A 16082-nucleotide genomic window follows, 5' to 3' on the forward strand; every position below is an offset into this window, starting at 1 on the left:
TGATGCCCAGCTATGACAAGAAATATCCAACCAGCTAATCAAAATGCAGCTTTGAACAGCCACTCACTATTTTCTCTCTTTCTCATTAATTAAACCAGTCTGTTCCTTTTTATAACCGTCTTTATTCTCTCAATTACTTTGCCTAGCATTAATTTAGTCTACATCCCTGCAGACCATCTTTTTTTTTTTTTTTTTTTTTGAAAGCCTCATGTGACATAGTTCTTGTTTGGGTCTCTTTTCCAAAGTGGTGATTTTCTTTAAAAAAAAAAAAAAAAAAAATCTGAAAATTTCATCCTGGAATTAACCACTTGTTTCTTGACTTCTTTTGTCAAAGAAATTGTAAATTTGATAAATCTACTAGATTTCACTTTGAATTCTGATTCCTCATTCTGCAGTACTATCTGGGTTTCATTCCGTTCAGTGAGCAGTCTTGAGGTGTACAATAGGGCTATAGTTTATACTATTGTTGATTAACAACTTCATTTGCTGGTGATCTCATATTCCTATATTCAGATGTTTGGACAATTTCACTTACCACAAACAAATGTAAACCAAATTAAAACTTCGGTAATAAAAAACTATGAAGATTTACTGTAGGGTAAATCAAATACGGGTGAAAAATTGTAGTTTATTGAAACTCATAACTCAAAAAATATAAGATGCTGTAGTGTACAATATGTTACACAACGCACCCTTAGGTGCACATTCAAGTCAAGTAAGAACTCCATCTTTCCCCAAACCCTGGTACCCTAGTACTTGTTTCATATACAATCATGCACACTTACTTTGCAAGAGGAAGCCCCCAGTATTCTGAGGTGTTAATTAGCACCAAAAACAGCACATTTCATTTAAAAAAAAATGAAACTGGGGAGCTAAATTAACTTAGCTAATACTTTTTGACAGACACATTCATGGAATTAAACAGCCTAATCTAACCTAAACAGTGTGTGTACTGTACCAGTTTCTGTTATCGTTTGCAATTCTCCCCATATAGCAATAGTGGAGAAGCCAGTTTCTAAACAAACTACTTATGTACTTCCTACACAAAGTTCATCTGACTTTTTTGTTGGAAATAAGTCTATAAGGGGTGTGGAAAATCTGGATCTTTCAAGGACAACTACTGGTCGTAAATAATGGAGTTGTTTTAAGGCAAGGTCTCCACAGTCTGTTAGTGCCTTGTCCAATATGGCCCTCAAGTTTTCTAAAGAAGGGACAGATGTCGACTCCGTTGATAATAAAGGCTGTATTTCTGTTAGCTGCCCATGCACTGTAGGTCCATGATTTTGGGGTATGCTTACTTCTGTGTTTTCACACACAAAGTTGTCTACTATCACACCCCTTTGTAAGTCTCTATCTTTTTGTAAGACACCACCTATTTGAAATTGTTCTGGGGACTCCCATTCATCTAGTTCATCATCATCATCATCTTTTTCCTCACTTTCCTGAATAAATTTTAGAAATGAAGATTCAAATCCCATTGGTTTATATGCCTTTAAATCAAATGGTCTGGACACTGAATGCTTCTGAAACTTGTTTCTTGTGGTGTGGAGTGAATTTTTTTTAGCATTCTGATTGCTGTGTTGCCAGCCTTCTGTCTCTTTCTCCCTTGGTAACTGCAAAGGCAAACTGTTAAAATAAGAACGGTTTTCTCTACTTTCAGGCAAACCTTCAGTTTTACACAAAGGCTCTGTTATACTACATTCTTCAAAACAACTGGTTTTTGAAGTATGGTTATATTTTAAAGTGCCTGAATACAAAAAAGCACCTGTGTCAAAAACCACACTATTTGCTGCACTCCTATTTTGATTTTCATTGCCTGTATCTTGATGATCATAAGCAGTGTTTGGTACACAATGTTTTCCATTTTCATGCAGGTTGTCTGTGTGCACTGTATTTTCCTTTTTAAACTCTCTGGTTTCCTCTTTATTTAACGATAGCTCTGATTCCGAAGAGGGTTCCTTTTTAACCATTGTACCACTTTTAACACAAACTACCAGTTTCTCAGTCTGTTGTTCTATATAAATATTGGTCATCTGATGTGTGCGTTTATAATGTCTCACAATACTGCTTTCCAATTTTACTACAGACAGACACCCTTGAACCATGCAAGGGTACTGAGTCTGGTTAGATTTCTCTCTGCACATTTTCAGGGCTTCCTCCTTTGTTTTAAAATGAATCAAATGTTTTTCTTTATTTTTGCCAATTTTCTTAGATTTTTCTTTTATATGCTTCTCATTCTCATTTATATCATACTGATCTTTCAAACAGTCTTGTTCATTTTTATCATTAAGCAGATTATCCTGCTCCTCTTTATGATTTCCAAAGAGACTACCATAATATTCACTATGGCGGAAATATACATGTTGAGAGTAATGACTGTAATTTGTGAAAATCCTATCACAGCCATTAAGGTCACAATGAATTTCAAAGTCTTTGTTTAGTTCTTCTTCATTAGCATGTTGTTCTATCAAGTGATGTTTCAGCTTGTTAAAAGTATGAAATACAGCAGGGCATTGAGGCTGGTTACATCGAAATCTTGCAGATTCAGTTTCAGAAAGCACTTTTTGATCCTCTAACTGATCAAAGTTATGAAAGTCACTGCAATGCTTAGCAAGAGCCTTAGAACATAAAAAGCGTTTACTACATTCTTTGTATTTGCATGCAAATATTTTTTTACATTTGACAAGTTCCCTTTTTGTTCTTGCTTTGTCTTTTTCTAAACAAAGCTGCTCTTTGTTATACTGATGTACAGTTCTATAGTGACGAATCAAGCCTTTCTGATTGGTAAAGGCAGAGTTGCAACTTTTATGAATACAATGGAATGGTTTGTGGTACTTATGCAATATATAACATAAATTTCCTTTGGCAACTGTTCTTTTACTTCCTCTCCCCTCTCTTGAGTTCAATTCTTCCCTGTGGCTGTTTAAAGAGGATATTTTAGAGGGTTTTCCAGTTACATTACTATCTGTGTCTTCACTGGACTCCAAATCAGTTTCAGAACTACACTCTTCCTTCTTCAGGTGGCATAGCTGCTCAGTAGATTGCTCAGTTTGTTCAGTATGCTCTTCATCTCTATTAGTACAGCAACCAGGTGTTGAAACTGCATTATTTTTTAGCTTGCCCTCTCCACATGCACCTATGTGCTCACATTTTTCATTAGCAAACAGCTTGTGAGTTATCTTCTCATTGCCAATTTGATGTTTGTTTCTATAATGAATTCTAAGGTGTGTTTTTCTTGTAAATGATCTTTGACAAATATGGCATTTAAATGGTGAATACCGATGTTGAAACATATTTAACTGAAGAACTTTTTCCTTGGAATAATTATGTTTTTTAACATAATGCATTAAGAGAGCTTCTCTGGTCACAAACTCATATTTACAACCTTGACGTTCACAGAAAAATGGTTTAGCTGCCAGTTGAGTGAGATACTGCGTAGGTAAGTTGTCGTCTTGTTCTTGAAAATGAAGTTCTGAGGTAGTTTCATTGACAACTGATTGAGGACACTTGGCATCATTTGATGGATATGACTGTAATGACCCTAAAAAAGGCTTGTGTGTTAAAGTGGAAGAATTTGCAGTAAAGTTAGACTTTAAACTTAAATGTTTCAAGCCCAAGAGAAGTTCCAACATGGCATCTTCAGTATTTGGCACCTTAGAATCTTCATAAAAGGAAGTTTCTGGGGAAGAACAAATTTCTTCCTTGAGATAATTTTTTCCTTTAGAATTTGTATTACAATACAGACTTTCTGGAGAGTCAGTATTCGTATCAGAATTATGCCTAAGATCTGCACTAAGATCTCCAGTAGTTCTGCTGTTTTGACTGTCATTGATTAGATTAAAAATATCTTTAGCTTTGATCCCCATCTTTTTTTTAGGTTTGAAATGGTATGGATGAGCCCTTCGAAGATGTTTTTGCATACCTCTGGCATTTTTGTATGTTGAACTACATCCTTCAAAACCACAGGTAATTTTTTTCCCATCAAAACAAACTGCCACATGGGAGCATTGTTCTTTTAAACCGGAAGGGTGAAAGACTCCCTGTTGGGATATTAGAGTACTAGAAATTGTTTGATTCTGAGTTATTGTTTCTATCAAAGGGGATACCTGCTTTTTGGTTACTACAGTAGAGGTTCTGTGGCTCCCAAAATAAACACTACAGTTGCTTTCACTATCAATTTCGTCATCGTCCGAGACTGTTTCTTCCTTAATCTGAAGGATTTCTTGAGAACTTGTTGACCCCACAGACAAAGTAAGATTTTCATATGGACTGAAATTATCTGCTTGATCAACCAGTTGAGACTCAGCAAGATAACTGCAGCTGTCTTTTGAAATAGGCTCTTCAAGTTTAACTGATGTCTCCTTCACTTCTCCATTTGATATTGCAATATTATGCACTGCAAGGTGATTCTGAAATTCTGTTTTTGAATAATAGAACTTTTTGCAACCAAGAAAGTTACATGTGTATGATGCATCCCTAAAATGCTGAGCTTCATGGTGGTAAAGCTGCCCCAAGTCACTGAAAACTATGTTGCAGCCATTTAATTCACACTTATAACGTAGATCTTCATGCATTTGTTTGTGATTTAATAATTCATTAACTGACCCAAATCTAGCATAACAATCCATAGACACACACATATAAGGCTGAGGACCACAATGCACTCGTTCATGCTCCTGCAGATGAAAGGATGTCATGAAGTGACGTCGGCAAAAAGCACACTTCTCTCTTCTGTTTTTCATATCCAAGTAGTGTTTTGCATTTTCATCATTGTTTTGATGTTCAGCCTTTAGATGTACACTTAAATATTTAAATTGCTTAAATACTCTAGAGCAGTCTGTGCCAGGACATGGATATATGTCTCTGTCTTGCAAATGGTAATTTTCTAATTGGTTAAATGTGACATATTCATGTGTGTCACTTTTGTTTTTTTCAGGTGGTTGTGGTTGTTGCTGCTTTTCCTCTGGTGATGCAGAAGAGTTTCTGGATGTACTGGTCTTTTGTGGTGATCTCTCTTTTTTCAACAGTATTTTCTTTTTTGGTCGGTATGTTCTACTAGGTGGCATTTTAACATGCTCCATTACATGTGGTACAAAAAATTCCTTTCTCTTGAACTTTTTTGTACACACTGGGCACGTATAAATACCATCTTCCATGTGCATCTTAGAATGATGTAGTATTCTAGCCTCTATACATTCTCTTTTGCATAACACACAGAAGAATTTGTATTGGAGCCATCTCTGGTATCTTTCAGAAGATCCAATTGGCTTTTTCACTCTTGTTTTCTCTTTAGGTTGATTTGTTGCATCTTTTCCTCCTTCATAGTATTTATGTTCTTTAGTCTCGTCACAATCACTCAAAAGAGTTTCTAACAAGTCAGTTTCATTGACTGACATATCATTACAACTCACATCGTCTTCAGAATCAGAAGCTTCTTTCCCTAAGAGTTTAAGACAATGCCGTTTTAAAGTCTTCCAGTCCCAAAATTCAGGATCAAATGGCCAATATGCTTTTAAAGCTAACAGAAGCTCACAACGGAGTGAGTTTGGAACCAGTGCATTTTCTTCATCAAATTTCTGATCTGGTTGCAAATGCAGTTCTTCCAGCACATTGTAGCCATCCAAATTTGGCTTGAGCAAAAACTCAGTGAGCTGACATGCTCTTCTAACTTCAAGATCCACTGGTAAAAGGCATGCAATTGTTTTACATACAGATGTCTTCATCTCATCATTTCCATTTGATCTGATCTGAAGCGCTCTCACACATAACAAAACAGACACAGCAAGACCTGCTTCTTCTGCCTGTGTGGAAAAATACAAACAAAAGTTATTTTTCATTTTTTTGGTAGATGCATTCTGCCCTGAATCACACAATGTAGAACAACTGTATCTACATCTTGAAATCTGCCTAAAGCTAGAAGTGATGTTTAGGATGGCTATTATAAAACTCTTAGTAGAACAGGCAATTTGGCAGCAGAAAAAATTCCCAATGGAAAAGTTTGGGAGAACAAAGACAGTGGTAAGTTGCACACTAAATTCTACAAAATCAAAAATTAGATATTGAAAAGAACTATTAGGCACTTTTAAAATAAAAACCGAGGGGTTTGCAAGTATAATCTTGTATGTTGTGCCCTTATAAATTCTGACTTAGATGTTGAGCTTCTACCATTGCTCTTGGCAAACTCTCTCACTGGCCTCCACCTCCACTGCTGTTTTCTTCTAATAATCTAATTTTCCTTTGGCTAATTTTATTCCATTATTCCTAGTAATACCCAACAATTCCCCTTTGTCCTTAGAATTCATTCTAATATTTGTAAAATTGTAGTTCGGTCAAATTATATACATTTATTTTATTCTCTCTTTAATCATTTTAGTTGGTTTTCTTTTAATTTCTTCCAAGTGTTTTTCAAGTTTTGTCAACTATGTAAACCCCTGGACAAGTAACTGGGATCCACTTCTCCTGTGGATAGTGGTGATTTTTTTATTTTTATTGGGGGGGGGGGGATGCCAGGGGATAATAGACACCTGAAGTTCACCCTCCATTCCATATGGTATTATGTATATTCCCATATACAGAGTCAATTTTGTCTATACAGCAAAGAATCATTTTACTAACTCTCCCCAAAATCCTCAGACTGGCTCTGTGCACCAGGGTGTGATTCTGGTACATAGAAATTGGTAATGTTTGTGCCCTTCCACCCCCCAATTCCTTTTAAGAGAGATATTGAGGAGTGGTGATCTACTAAGGTCAGCGGGCATCCTCTGACTACATCAGTATAAACTTTTAAGAAAGACTGCAGGCCATCCCAAGCCCTTTCATGGCCTTACATCCTCCAGTCTGTGAATCACTCGTTTGTTTTTCCTCTCAAGAGGATGCACTCCCTTAATACTAAAATTAACAGTCACAGAGTTCAAGGCCAGCAGGAACCATTAGATCATTTCGTCTGACTTCCAGCATGTTATAGCGCATTACATTTTACCCAGTTACTCCTATATTAAGCCCAATAAATTGCACTGGGCTAAAACAACTTGTGTTTGACTGCAGCATGTTTTCCAGAAAGGCATCCGGTCTTGATCTGAAGACATCAGAGATGGAGAATCCACCACTTCCCTTGGTAGTTACTTCCATGGGATAATCACCTCACTGTTAAAAATGTATGCCTCTTTTCCAATGCCAATATGTCTGGCTTCAGTTTCCAGTCATTGATTCTTCTTATGCTCTTCTCCACTAGATTAAAGAGCTCTTTGGTAGCTGGTATTTTCTACCCATTACAGTACTTGTACACTGTAGTCAAGTCATCTCCTTTTTGATAAACTGAACAGACTGAGCTCTTTAAGTCTCATGCTGTAAGGCATTTTCTTCAGCCCTTGAATAGTTTTTGAGGCTGTTTTCTGCACCCTCTCCAAGTCTTCAACATCCTTTTTAAAATGGGGGTCTCACCAATGCCGGATACAGAAATAAAATAATGGCCCTAACTACTACTCTCTTGTTTATATATCTAAGGGCCATATTAGCCCTTTTTTCCACTGACTCAACAGGAGCTCTTGAGTTGCTTGTCTACTTTGACCCCTAAATCCTTTTCATTGTCACTGCTTTCCAGAATACATTCCCTACTCTGTAGGTATGACCTACGTTCCTTGTTACTGGATATGTAACTTTGCATTTGGATGTGTTAAAACTCACTTGACTAGGTCCAGTTTACCAAGTGATCCAGATGGCTCTGTGAGACTGCCCTGTCCTCATCATCATTATTTACCATTACACTAAACTGTCATCTGTATCAGAAGTGATTTCATATTTACTTCCAGTTCATCAGTGAAACTCTTGAATAGCATTGTGCCTACTACTGATCCCTTCAAAACCCCACTATAAACACTCCACTAACTACTTTGAGATGTCAGCCAGTTCATAATCCAAATAAAGTGTGCTTTACTGATAGTGTACAGTGCTGATTTTTTTAAATCAGAATATTCCACAGTACTAACTCAAATGCCTTACCAAAGTCTAAGTATTTTACACATATGCAGTTACCTTTATCAACCAAACTAGTAATCTCCCCAAAGAATGAAATCAGCTTTGACAAGATTCGCTCCCCCCTTCCACCATAAAACCATGTTGACTGGTATTATCATCCTATTCTTTAATTCTTTATTAACTGAATCCCATATCAGCCTTTTCCATTATTTTATCCGGCACTGATAGCAGGTTAACTGGTCTATAGTTACACAGGTCATCCCGCTTGCCCTTCTTGAATAATGGCACAACATTAGCACTCCTCCAGTCTTCTGGAATTTCCTCAGGATTCCAAGATTTATTAAAAATGTGTTTAGTTGCAGGTTACCCAGTGCTTTGTTTAATTAAGGGTAACAGAAAAATGAATGCAAACGTATATTTAGTTGTAGATGTAGAAAATAGTTTCCCGGTGTGGTAGGCCAGTTAAATACAAGGAGCAGCATCTGGGGTGGTAGGTCCTCATAGCTAGGATGTAGCATTTCTCTTGCCTTCTTTAAGGTGACTAGGAGTGGCATGGTTCATGGGGCAAAGGGTTTGTAGGTAAGAACTAAGCACCCTTCTTGTAAATAAGGCATCGACCTCCCTGTCCCATCAAAGGGGTGGACTTTGATTTGCAGGGATTCCCAAGCAATTTTATGAGGCTTACTGGTAATTCCTGGGTAGTGGCATACCAAGGATCTTGGCCTTGGAATGAGGGCTCACATCAGGTGTGACTAAATGGGTTGGTTATGCCCTGGAATTTTTGAGTGTCTGGATGTAAGCCAATAGGAAAGAGGGGCTAGGGACAGGCTAGGAACAGCCCTTCCCAGGCTATCTTCCCTCTTAGCTGTTGTCAGGACAGGTGATGTCTGAGGTTATTTTGTTGGAATTACCTTTCCTAATTGCGCTTTTGAATAAAGTTGTGGCCATTTAGTCAAAAAGTCCAGGTATCTGCATCTTCACTGGCCCATTTCCGTTTGCAAATAATAATTATGCTAGTAATCACAGTTGTTTCTCAGATGAATACGTGGCCAACAGCCGTAAAACAGTATTTTTTTTTATGACTGTGGCTGATGTTTGACTGTCCGTTATGTAGCAGTGCAAATATTTTGTATTTTTGCTGTGACACCCACAAATGTTAGCAAATCAATATCTTCTGAGCAATTAATGTACTTGAAGATATTGTTAAAGTGTAGTGACAATATGTAAACAATTTATCTGCATGCAGATTTTAAAATTTGGTATATTTCCAGTTCAACAAAGACAAAAATGGAAAACAATGTTTCCATAAACTGACATAAGAATGTGTTTCCAGGTACAAAGTACTTAACTGCATTTAGTTACCATATTTACAATAAGATGTATTAGAGCAAAATACTGATAGCAAGTAACTGATAATGTTAATGATGTAATTTAATTCTACTGTTGTATCGCAGTGTTGTTGTAGCCATGCTGGTCCCAGAATATTAGCGAGACATGGTGGGTGAGGTAATATCTTTTATTGGACCAACTTCTGTTGGTGAGAGAGACTAGCTTTTTTAGCTTACAGTGTCTGGAAGAAGCTCGAAAGCTTGTGTCTCTCACCAACAAAAATTGGTTCAATAAAAGATATTACCTCACCCACCTTGTCTCTCTAATTCTAAGCACATACACACACACACACACACATATATATATACACACACACACACATATATATACACACACACACACACATATATATACACACACACACACACACTAAAATATTTAAATTATTTTTGTGTCATACTTGATCTCTATACTACACCTCTACCTTGATATAATGCTGTCCTCGGGAGCCAAAAAATCGTACCACGTTATATCGAACTTGCTTTGATCCGCCGGAGTGCGCAGCCCCGCCCCCCCGGAGCACTGCTTTACCGCGTTATATCAGAATTCATGTTATATCGGGTCTCGTTATATCGGGGTAGAGGTGTATTTCCTACAAAAGCTTATTAGAAGATTATTAAAGTTTGCAAAGTCAAGAACTCAAAAGTTGGGAAATACCCAGATGAAGATGCCTGTGTGACATTCATTCTCCCCCATTTGTGTCTAACTATATGATCACATTCTATTTCCCCTCCCCCCCCCATGAGGACCCTATAATGCACAGTGAATGAGGCAGCTGTTCAATAGTTCTTTTCAAATGCATAAATCAACCTGTGGCCTTATTTGCTCCCCATTCAAACCCTGCACTGAAAAAGGAATTTTTAGATTTCTACACTGCACTTACCCTCTGTAGTATCTGAGCCTCTACAGATGTTAATTTACCTTCACAACACACCTGCCAACCCTTGACTACACTGGAAAGTTTTTGCTATAAACTAAGGTGTGAATTTAAAAACTGCTATAGTTATACCAGTATCAATCCTCACATAGCCACTCTATCCTAATATGGAGTGGCTTTTTTCAGCATAGTTTAAACCACTTCCCAAGTGATACAAGTTGAATTATTTTTTTTAAAGCCTCTCTTATACTGAAATTGGAGTGTCTACAAAGGTGGCTATATCATTATATCTGGTAAAACTTTTCCAAGCAGACAAGATTTCAGATACAGAAATATTAGTCCCATTTTACAGCTGAGGAACTCAATAAGAGAGACAGAGGCCAAAATTTATGGAACTGTCCATGAATTTTGGGTGCTCAACTTGAGACACCTACCCTTATTCTGAGGTGCTGAGTACCTCCAGCTCCCACTGTCTTCAGTAGGAGCTTTGAATGTTCATCCATTCTGAAAATCAGGCTCTCAGGTATCTCAAGCTGGGCACCAAGAAAATGAGGCAAATGCTATTAGCAGTCACATCTGAAAATTCTTGTGTAAGTTACTTCCCTCAGCAAAACAAAGGAAGTCTGTGGCAATTCCAAGAATAGAATACCATACCCTTATGTCCCAGACCAGTACCTTAACCATGAGACCATGCATTTTCCTCTTGCAAACCACTGCCTTTTCCTTACACACCGTATGAAGTTAATGAGGCGGGGTCCTTGAGACAACAATCTCAACACTATTACATCCCTGTCTCATTCCTTGAGTACAGCCCATCCTGTGCACTGAATAAGGCAGGGTTCGGTGTAAAAAATAGTATGTGACCATGTAATTAAAGACTAATGTAATGCATAGGCAGATAAGTGAGCAGAATTAAGGCCCCTAAATGTGGCATTTCTTAACTTCTGAGTCCTTCCCTTTGCAACCTTTATTATGTCTTTTTGTAACGAATGTCCTAGTTTTATTTAAATGAATAAACAAACAACCACATACTTTACCACGATTTGAACCTAGAGCCTCCACATTAACGTCAACCCTCTACCACTTAAGATGAAAGAGTAACTATTAGTTACTAGTGTTTAGCAGGCTGTTATCCTCTATCTGCACCAGCTGTTTCCTGTGGATTATACAAGTGTTTTCTAGACAGCTACAGGAATTCTTAACTCTGGGAAAGGAATGTGGTCTAGCAGTTGGGGCAGAGAACAGAGAGGACTCCTGGGTGCACTTTGTTAATGATGTATTACATTTACATAGTACTTATACAGGTATGGATCTCAAAGGTGGGCAATGCAGGAATAGCCCCATTTTACAGAAAATGGAGACAAGCCATAGCATATTCATTCAGAGAAGTGTTGTGGTTAAGTGAATGAAGCTTGGGTGTGCCATATCAGAGACATTGGTTTTATTCTTAGCTCTGTCAGAAGACATCTTGTGCAACCCTTCAGATTGTCACTGTTACAAATGAGGGGAATGATGCTTCCCTTCCTCTTCTTAGGCCTACTCAATAGGTTGTGATGTGCACAGAATTTACCTTAGGCTACGTCCTCACTACGGGGGGGGAGAGGGGGGTGTCGATTTAAGATACGCAAATTCAGCTACGCGAATAGCGTAGCTGAATTTGACGTATCGGAGCCGACTTACCCCGCTGTGAGGACGGCGGCAAATCGACCTCCGCGGCTCCCCCGTCGACGGCGCTTACTCCTACCTCCGCTGGTGGAGTACAAGCGTCGATTCGGGGATCGATTGTCGCGTCCCGACGAGACGCGATAATTCGATCCCTGAGAGATCGATTTCTACCCGCCGATTCAGGCAGGTAGTGTAGATGTAGCCTGAGTCAGAAGAAGAGATAAGGCTACAATTTATGGTCTCCTGGCTCCCAGGCAAATGAACACTTAGGCCACAGGATATCTCAATGGGGAAAAGCAGCAGTAGCAGCATCAGTTTTCTGTGTCCCATTTTGAGCTCTAGCTCTGTGCTAGATATCCACATGATGCAGGAAACTCAGTGGAATCTGGGAGTATGCACAGTGAGTTGGAACATTCAGAAAATAAAGATACATGTATCAAGTTCTACTTTGCATGTGCAAACGATTGCTTTTCAGCATTTAAATCAATGAAAACTGGATGGTTTTTCACAGGAACAGGGAAAGACATCTCTAACCTCAGGACAACCCTCAGACCTAATTTCAATTTTCTGCTCCAATCTACAAAGGTAGATGTTAGAGCAATTCAAAAAAATGGTCAGAAAATGTTACCATTAGCAATCAGCCTATTTTTCGTACCCTTGTCCTCAAAAGAGTTTAACTTATTTTTTGTTAATTCCTTCCCCCACAAAAAAATCCAGTCTGAGGCAAAGAACACCTTTTCCAGCTCTTTACTGTACATTTTTGAACATCAGTATATAGTATACATCTTGGGCCCACCCCATTAAGCTTTTGGAAAAAAAGGGAACAATGCTCATTTTAAAAATTATATTATTACAATTATACTTCAAAGCAGACCTGCATTTTAAGTTTAGTAAGTATGGCGCTGTGGTGTATTTGCTGTTGTTTGAGGAAACGTTAGTTGAGCAATCTATGAGAAATGTGCCCAGGTACTACACTGACAGGCGCATTAAAAATGTATGTAATAATTATAAAGTATGATTATGACTTAGGTTGGAATTATGTTTTTTTAAAATCTTCAGTTATTCAAATTTTATTGTTATAGCAAAGCAACAAATTAAGTTATGTTCTATGGTGCAATTTGTACATGGACTCAATAATAAAATGAAATTAACTGCAATCAGCAGACTGCAACATAAATTACTTACTTCAGATTGTATCACTCTAATCAGGAAGAATAAGTGTTGTAGCGTTTTAGCTATGATGCCAAACTGCCGACATCTCTCCAAAAAAGAATCTAAAGAAGGATCAATTCTTCTTTGCAACTTGCTCCAGAACAGAGTCAGCTCCCTGTGAAAAGAGTTCAAAGCAGATTGTAAACATAATGCAGTGTTTCTCAAACTGGGGTGACCACTTGTGTAGGGAAAGCCCCTGGTGGGCCGGGCCGGCTTGTTTACCTGCCCCGTCTGCAGGTCCGGACGATCGCGGCTCCAGGCCAATGGGAGCTGCTGGAAGCGGCGCGGGCCGAGGGACTTACTAGACGCCGCTTCCAGCGGCTCCCATTGGCCTGCAGCGGCGAACCACGGCCAGTGGGAGCTGAGATCGGCCGGACCTGCGGACGGGGCAGGTAAACAAACCGGCTCAGCCCGCCAGGGGCTTTCCCTACAGAAGCGGCGACCCCAGTTTGAGAAACACTGACATAATACAAGGTAAGGAAACTGTGTGAGATTTGTCTAAAATCTCCATAATGTAGCTTTAAGGGTTGACACAATATTAACTACTGGGGAAAAATCCATTTTGCCTGATATTAATCAGGCCCCTTCCTCTTACACAGCTAACATAAGGTTAGTACTGTTAAGGTTACTCTTATTAAACAGAAATCAGAACAAAACCTACCAGCTTGCTATTCTCTCTTCAAGCGTGAAAGACAGCGGGTTCTTTAAAGATAGTTTGCTCTCCAAAAGCACCTTCCCAGATGCATGTTCCAATCATTAGGCTACAGAGTTACTCTCATGCGTGTGCACTCACTCACTCTAGCCCAAATGACTCAGACAGCATGCACAAGCATGAGAATGACTCTGTAGCCTAGTGGTTAGAGGATGTAGGAGGCCGAGGATCCAGTCCCCCCACTCTGATGACTAATTATTTATGTAAAGCAAAACAGCTTCAACAGGAGAAACAGAGGGAGCCTCACATCAGAATATTCTATATCCCAATGGTTAGGGCACTCACCTGAGAGGTGGCAGATCTTCATTCAAATTCCTTCTCCCCCTCAGGTGGAGAGGGGACTTGAATTGGGGAGGGGGTGGGGGTGTTCCACATCCCAGATGAGCTCTAAGTTAAAAGTTAGGAGGGAGGTCCTCCTCCTCCACCCCGTTTGTGTGAACTCACCTGAGACCTCAGCCTATACCTGACCTTTGAGAACACCTACTGGATCAAGCCCCACCATGCAACTTAGGTGTTCAGCCACCCTGGTTTCTGAATCGCTCTGGGACTCAAGCAGAAAATAAGCATTTGGATGCCTAGAGGGAGGCAGTAGAGCACTTGCCTAGAGGCAGAAACATACAGGGCTGGCCTTACCATGAGGTGAACTGAGGCAGCCGCCTCAGGTGCCAGACTGTGTGTGTGTGGGGGGGGGGGGGGGGGGGGGCGCCACTAGGACCCAGAGTGTAGAAAATTGTGTCTGCTGCTTGTGCATATGTATTCTCTCTGCTCTAGATGCACAGAGATGGTGGAGTGCTGTGCTGGAGAAAGGAGGGCACAAGAGAGACATAACAGAAAGCAGCAGGAGAAAAGGTGAGAGGGAATAACAGAAAGCAGCAGGAGATGCAGGGGGAGAGAGGAGGAGGAGCCTCTTATGCACCTCTGTAGCACCCCCAGGAGCCTGGACTCATTAACACCAGCTTCTCAGTGAGCTTCCTGTTTCCTGATGCTTCCCTGAACCCACTTGAGGAGAACAGGCAGTCAACTGAAGTAGTAGGAGACAGTTAGGCCCTTAAGATGCTGATATCTTCCCTCACTCAGGCCCTGCTACCAGCCTGAGTATTTGTCCCCTTCAACTGAGTGTTGAGAGCCACTATAGCTGGCACAGAACAGCAGTCATGAGTGAAAGAAAACACTCCTCTGGGGCAGCATTCAGAAAAAGCAAGCAAAGGAAGCTTTTCTATCTAAGCAGGAAGGAGCTCTCCTGAGATACATAGACACAAATGTTCACGGTGAGCCTTCTGGCCCCAGTGAGGATGAGTGGTGAGGAGATGCCTGATCTTCCAGTTAGTCAGAGTGCAGGTGACCTGGCAGCTACTGCAGCATCCACATCTCCATCTCAAATGGATGTAACCATGCACATTCCTGAAGAAAAGTGTATATCAGAGAAGAGTGTGGTGGAGGCGCAAGAAACAGCTGCTGTTGAGTTTAGTTCCTTAAGTCTAGATGATCCAGGACTGTGGACCCACTTCAGCAGTAGCCTGAGGGACTTCCTTTTACTACATGGGCCACAGCAAGTGAAAAACTTCATGTTCCCCAAAGACAATGAAAATAGAAGTTTCCATCCAACACATTACTGGCATGAAATCCCCAATGGTGACAAAGCAGAGAGGCCATGGATTATATACTCAAAAACCCAGAATGCTGCATACTGTTTTTGTTGCAAACTCTTCCAGGCTAATGTTCCAGCCACACTGGGTTCTACAGGAACAAAGGACTGGAAAAATCTGGCTAGAAATCTGGCATGCCATGAGAAGGCAGCAAATCACCAGAGAGCATTCCATAGGTGGAAAGAGCTTGAGATGAGACTAAGGTTAAAGGCTTGATGATCAAGAGAAGATTGCATCAGAGTCTCTTTACTGGCAAAATGTTCTGAAAAGGTTCGTTGCCATTGTGAGAATGCTTGCTACCCAAAACCTATCATTGAGTGGCACTTCAGATCAGCTGTATGTGCCAAACAATGGAAACTTCCTTAAAATTGTGGAGCTGATGGCTGAGTGATGCTATACTCCAGGAGCATCTAAGAAGAGTAACCACACAAGAAATGTACACACACCACTACCTTGGAAAAACAATTCAAAATGAGATCATACAGTTACTGGGAACAAAAGTCAAACAGAAGATTGTGGCAGATCTGAAGTCAGCAAGATATTACTCTGTTATTCTGGACTGCACACCTGACATCAGCCATATGGAACAAATGACTTTAATGGTGCA

The 16082-nt window shown here is 39.8% G+C and overlaps 1 protein-coding gene across 3 annotated transcripts in view; it reads right to left on the reverse strand.

Moving 5' to 3' along the window:
• Positions 1–610: 610 nt before the first annotated feature.
• RLF (RLF zinc finger) overlaps positions 611–16082 on the reverse strand; it is a 109797-nt gene continuing 94325 nt past the window's right edge. For all 3 annotated transcript variants that reach the window (XM_065421599.1, XM_065421600.1, XM_065421601.1), the window contains 2 exons: positions 13091–13232; positions 611–5801 (listed from right to left, as the gene is read on the reverse strand). In XM_065421599.1, coding sequence (XP_065277671.1) covers positions 1029–5801; positions 13091–13232 — 4915 coding nt within the window. In that variant the 3' untranslated portion in view covers positions 611–1028. The remainder of the gene's footprint in view (positions 5802–13090; positions 13233–16082) is intronic.

The sequence above is a fragment of the Emys orbicularis genome, chromosome 23 (assembly GCF_028017835.1).
Source record: "Emys orbicularis isolate rEmyOrb1 chromosome 23, rEmyOrb1.hap1, whole genome shotgun sequence".
Lineage (NCBI taxonomy): Eukaryota > Metazoa > Chordata > Testudines > Emydidae > Emys > Emys orbicularis.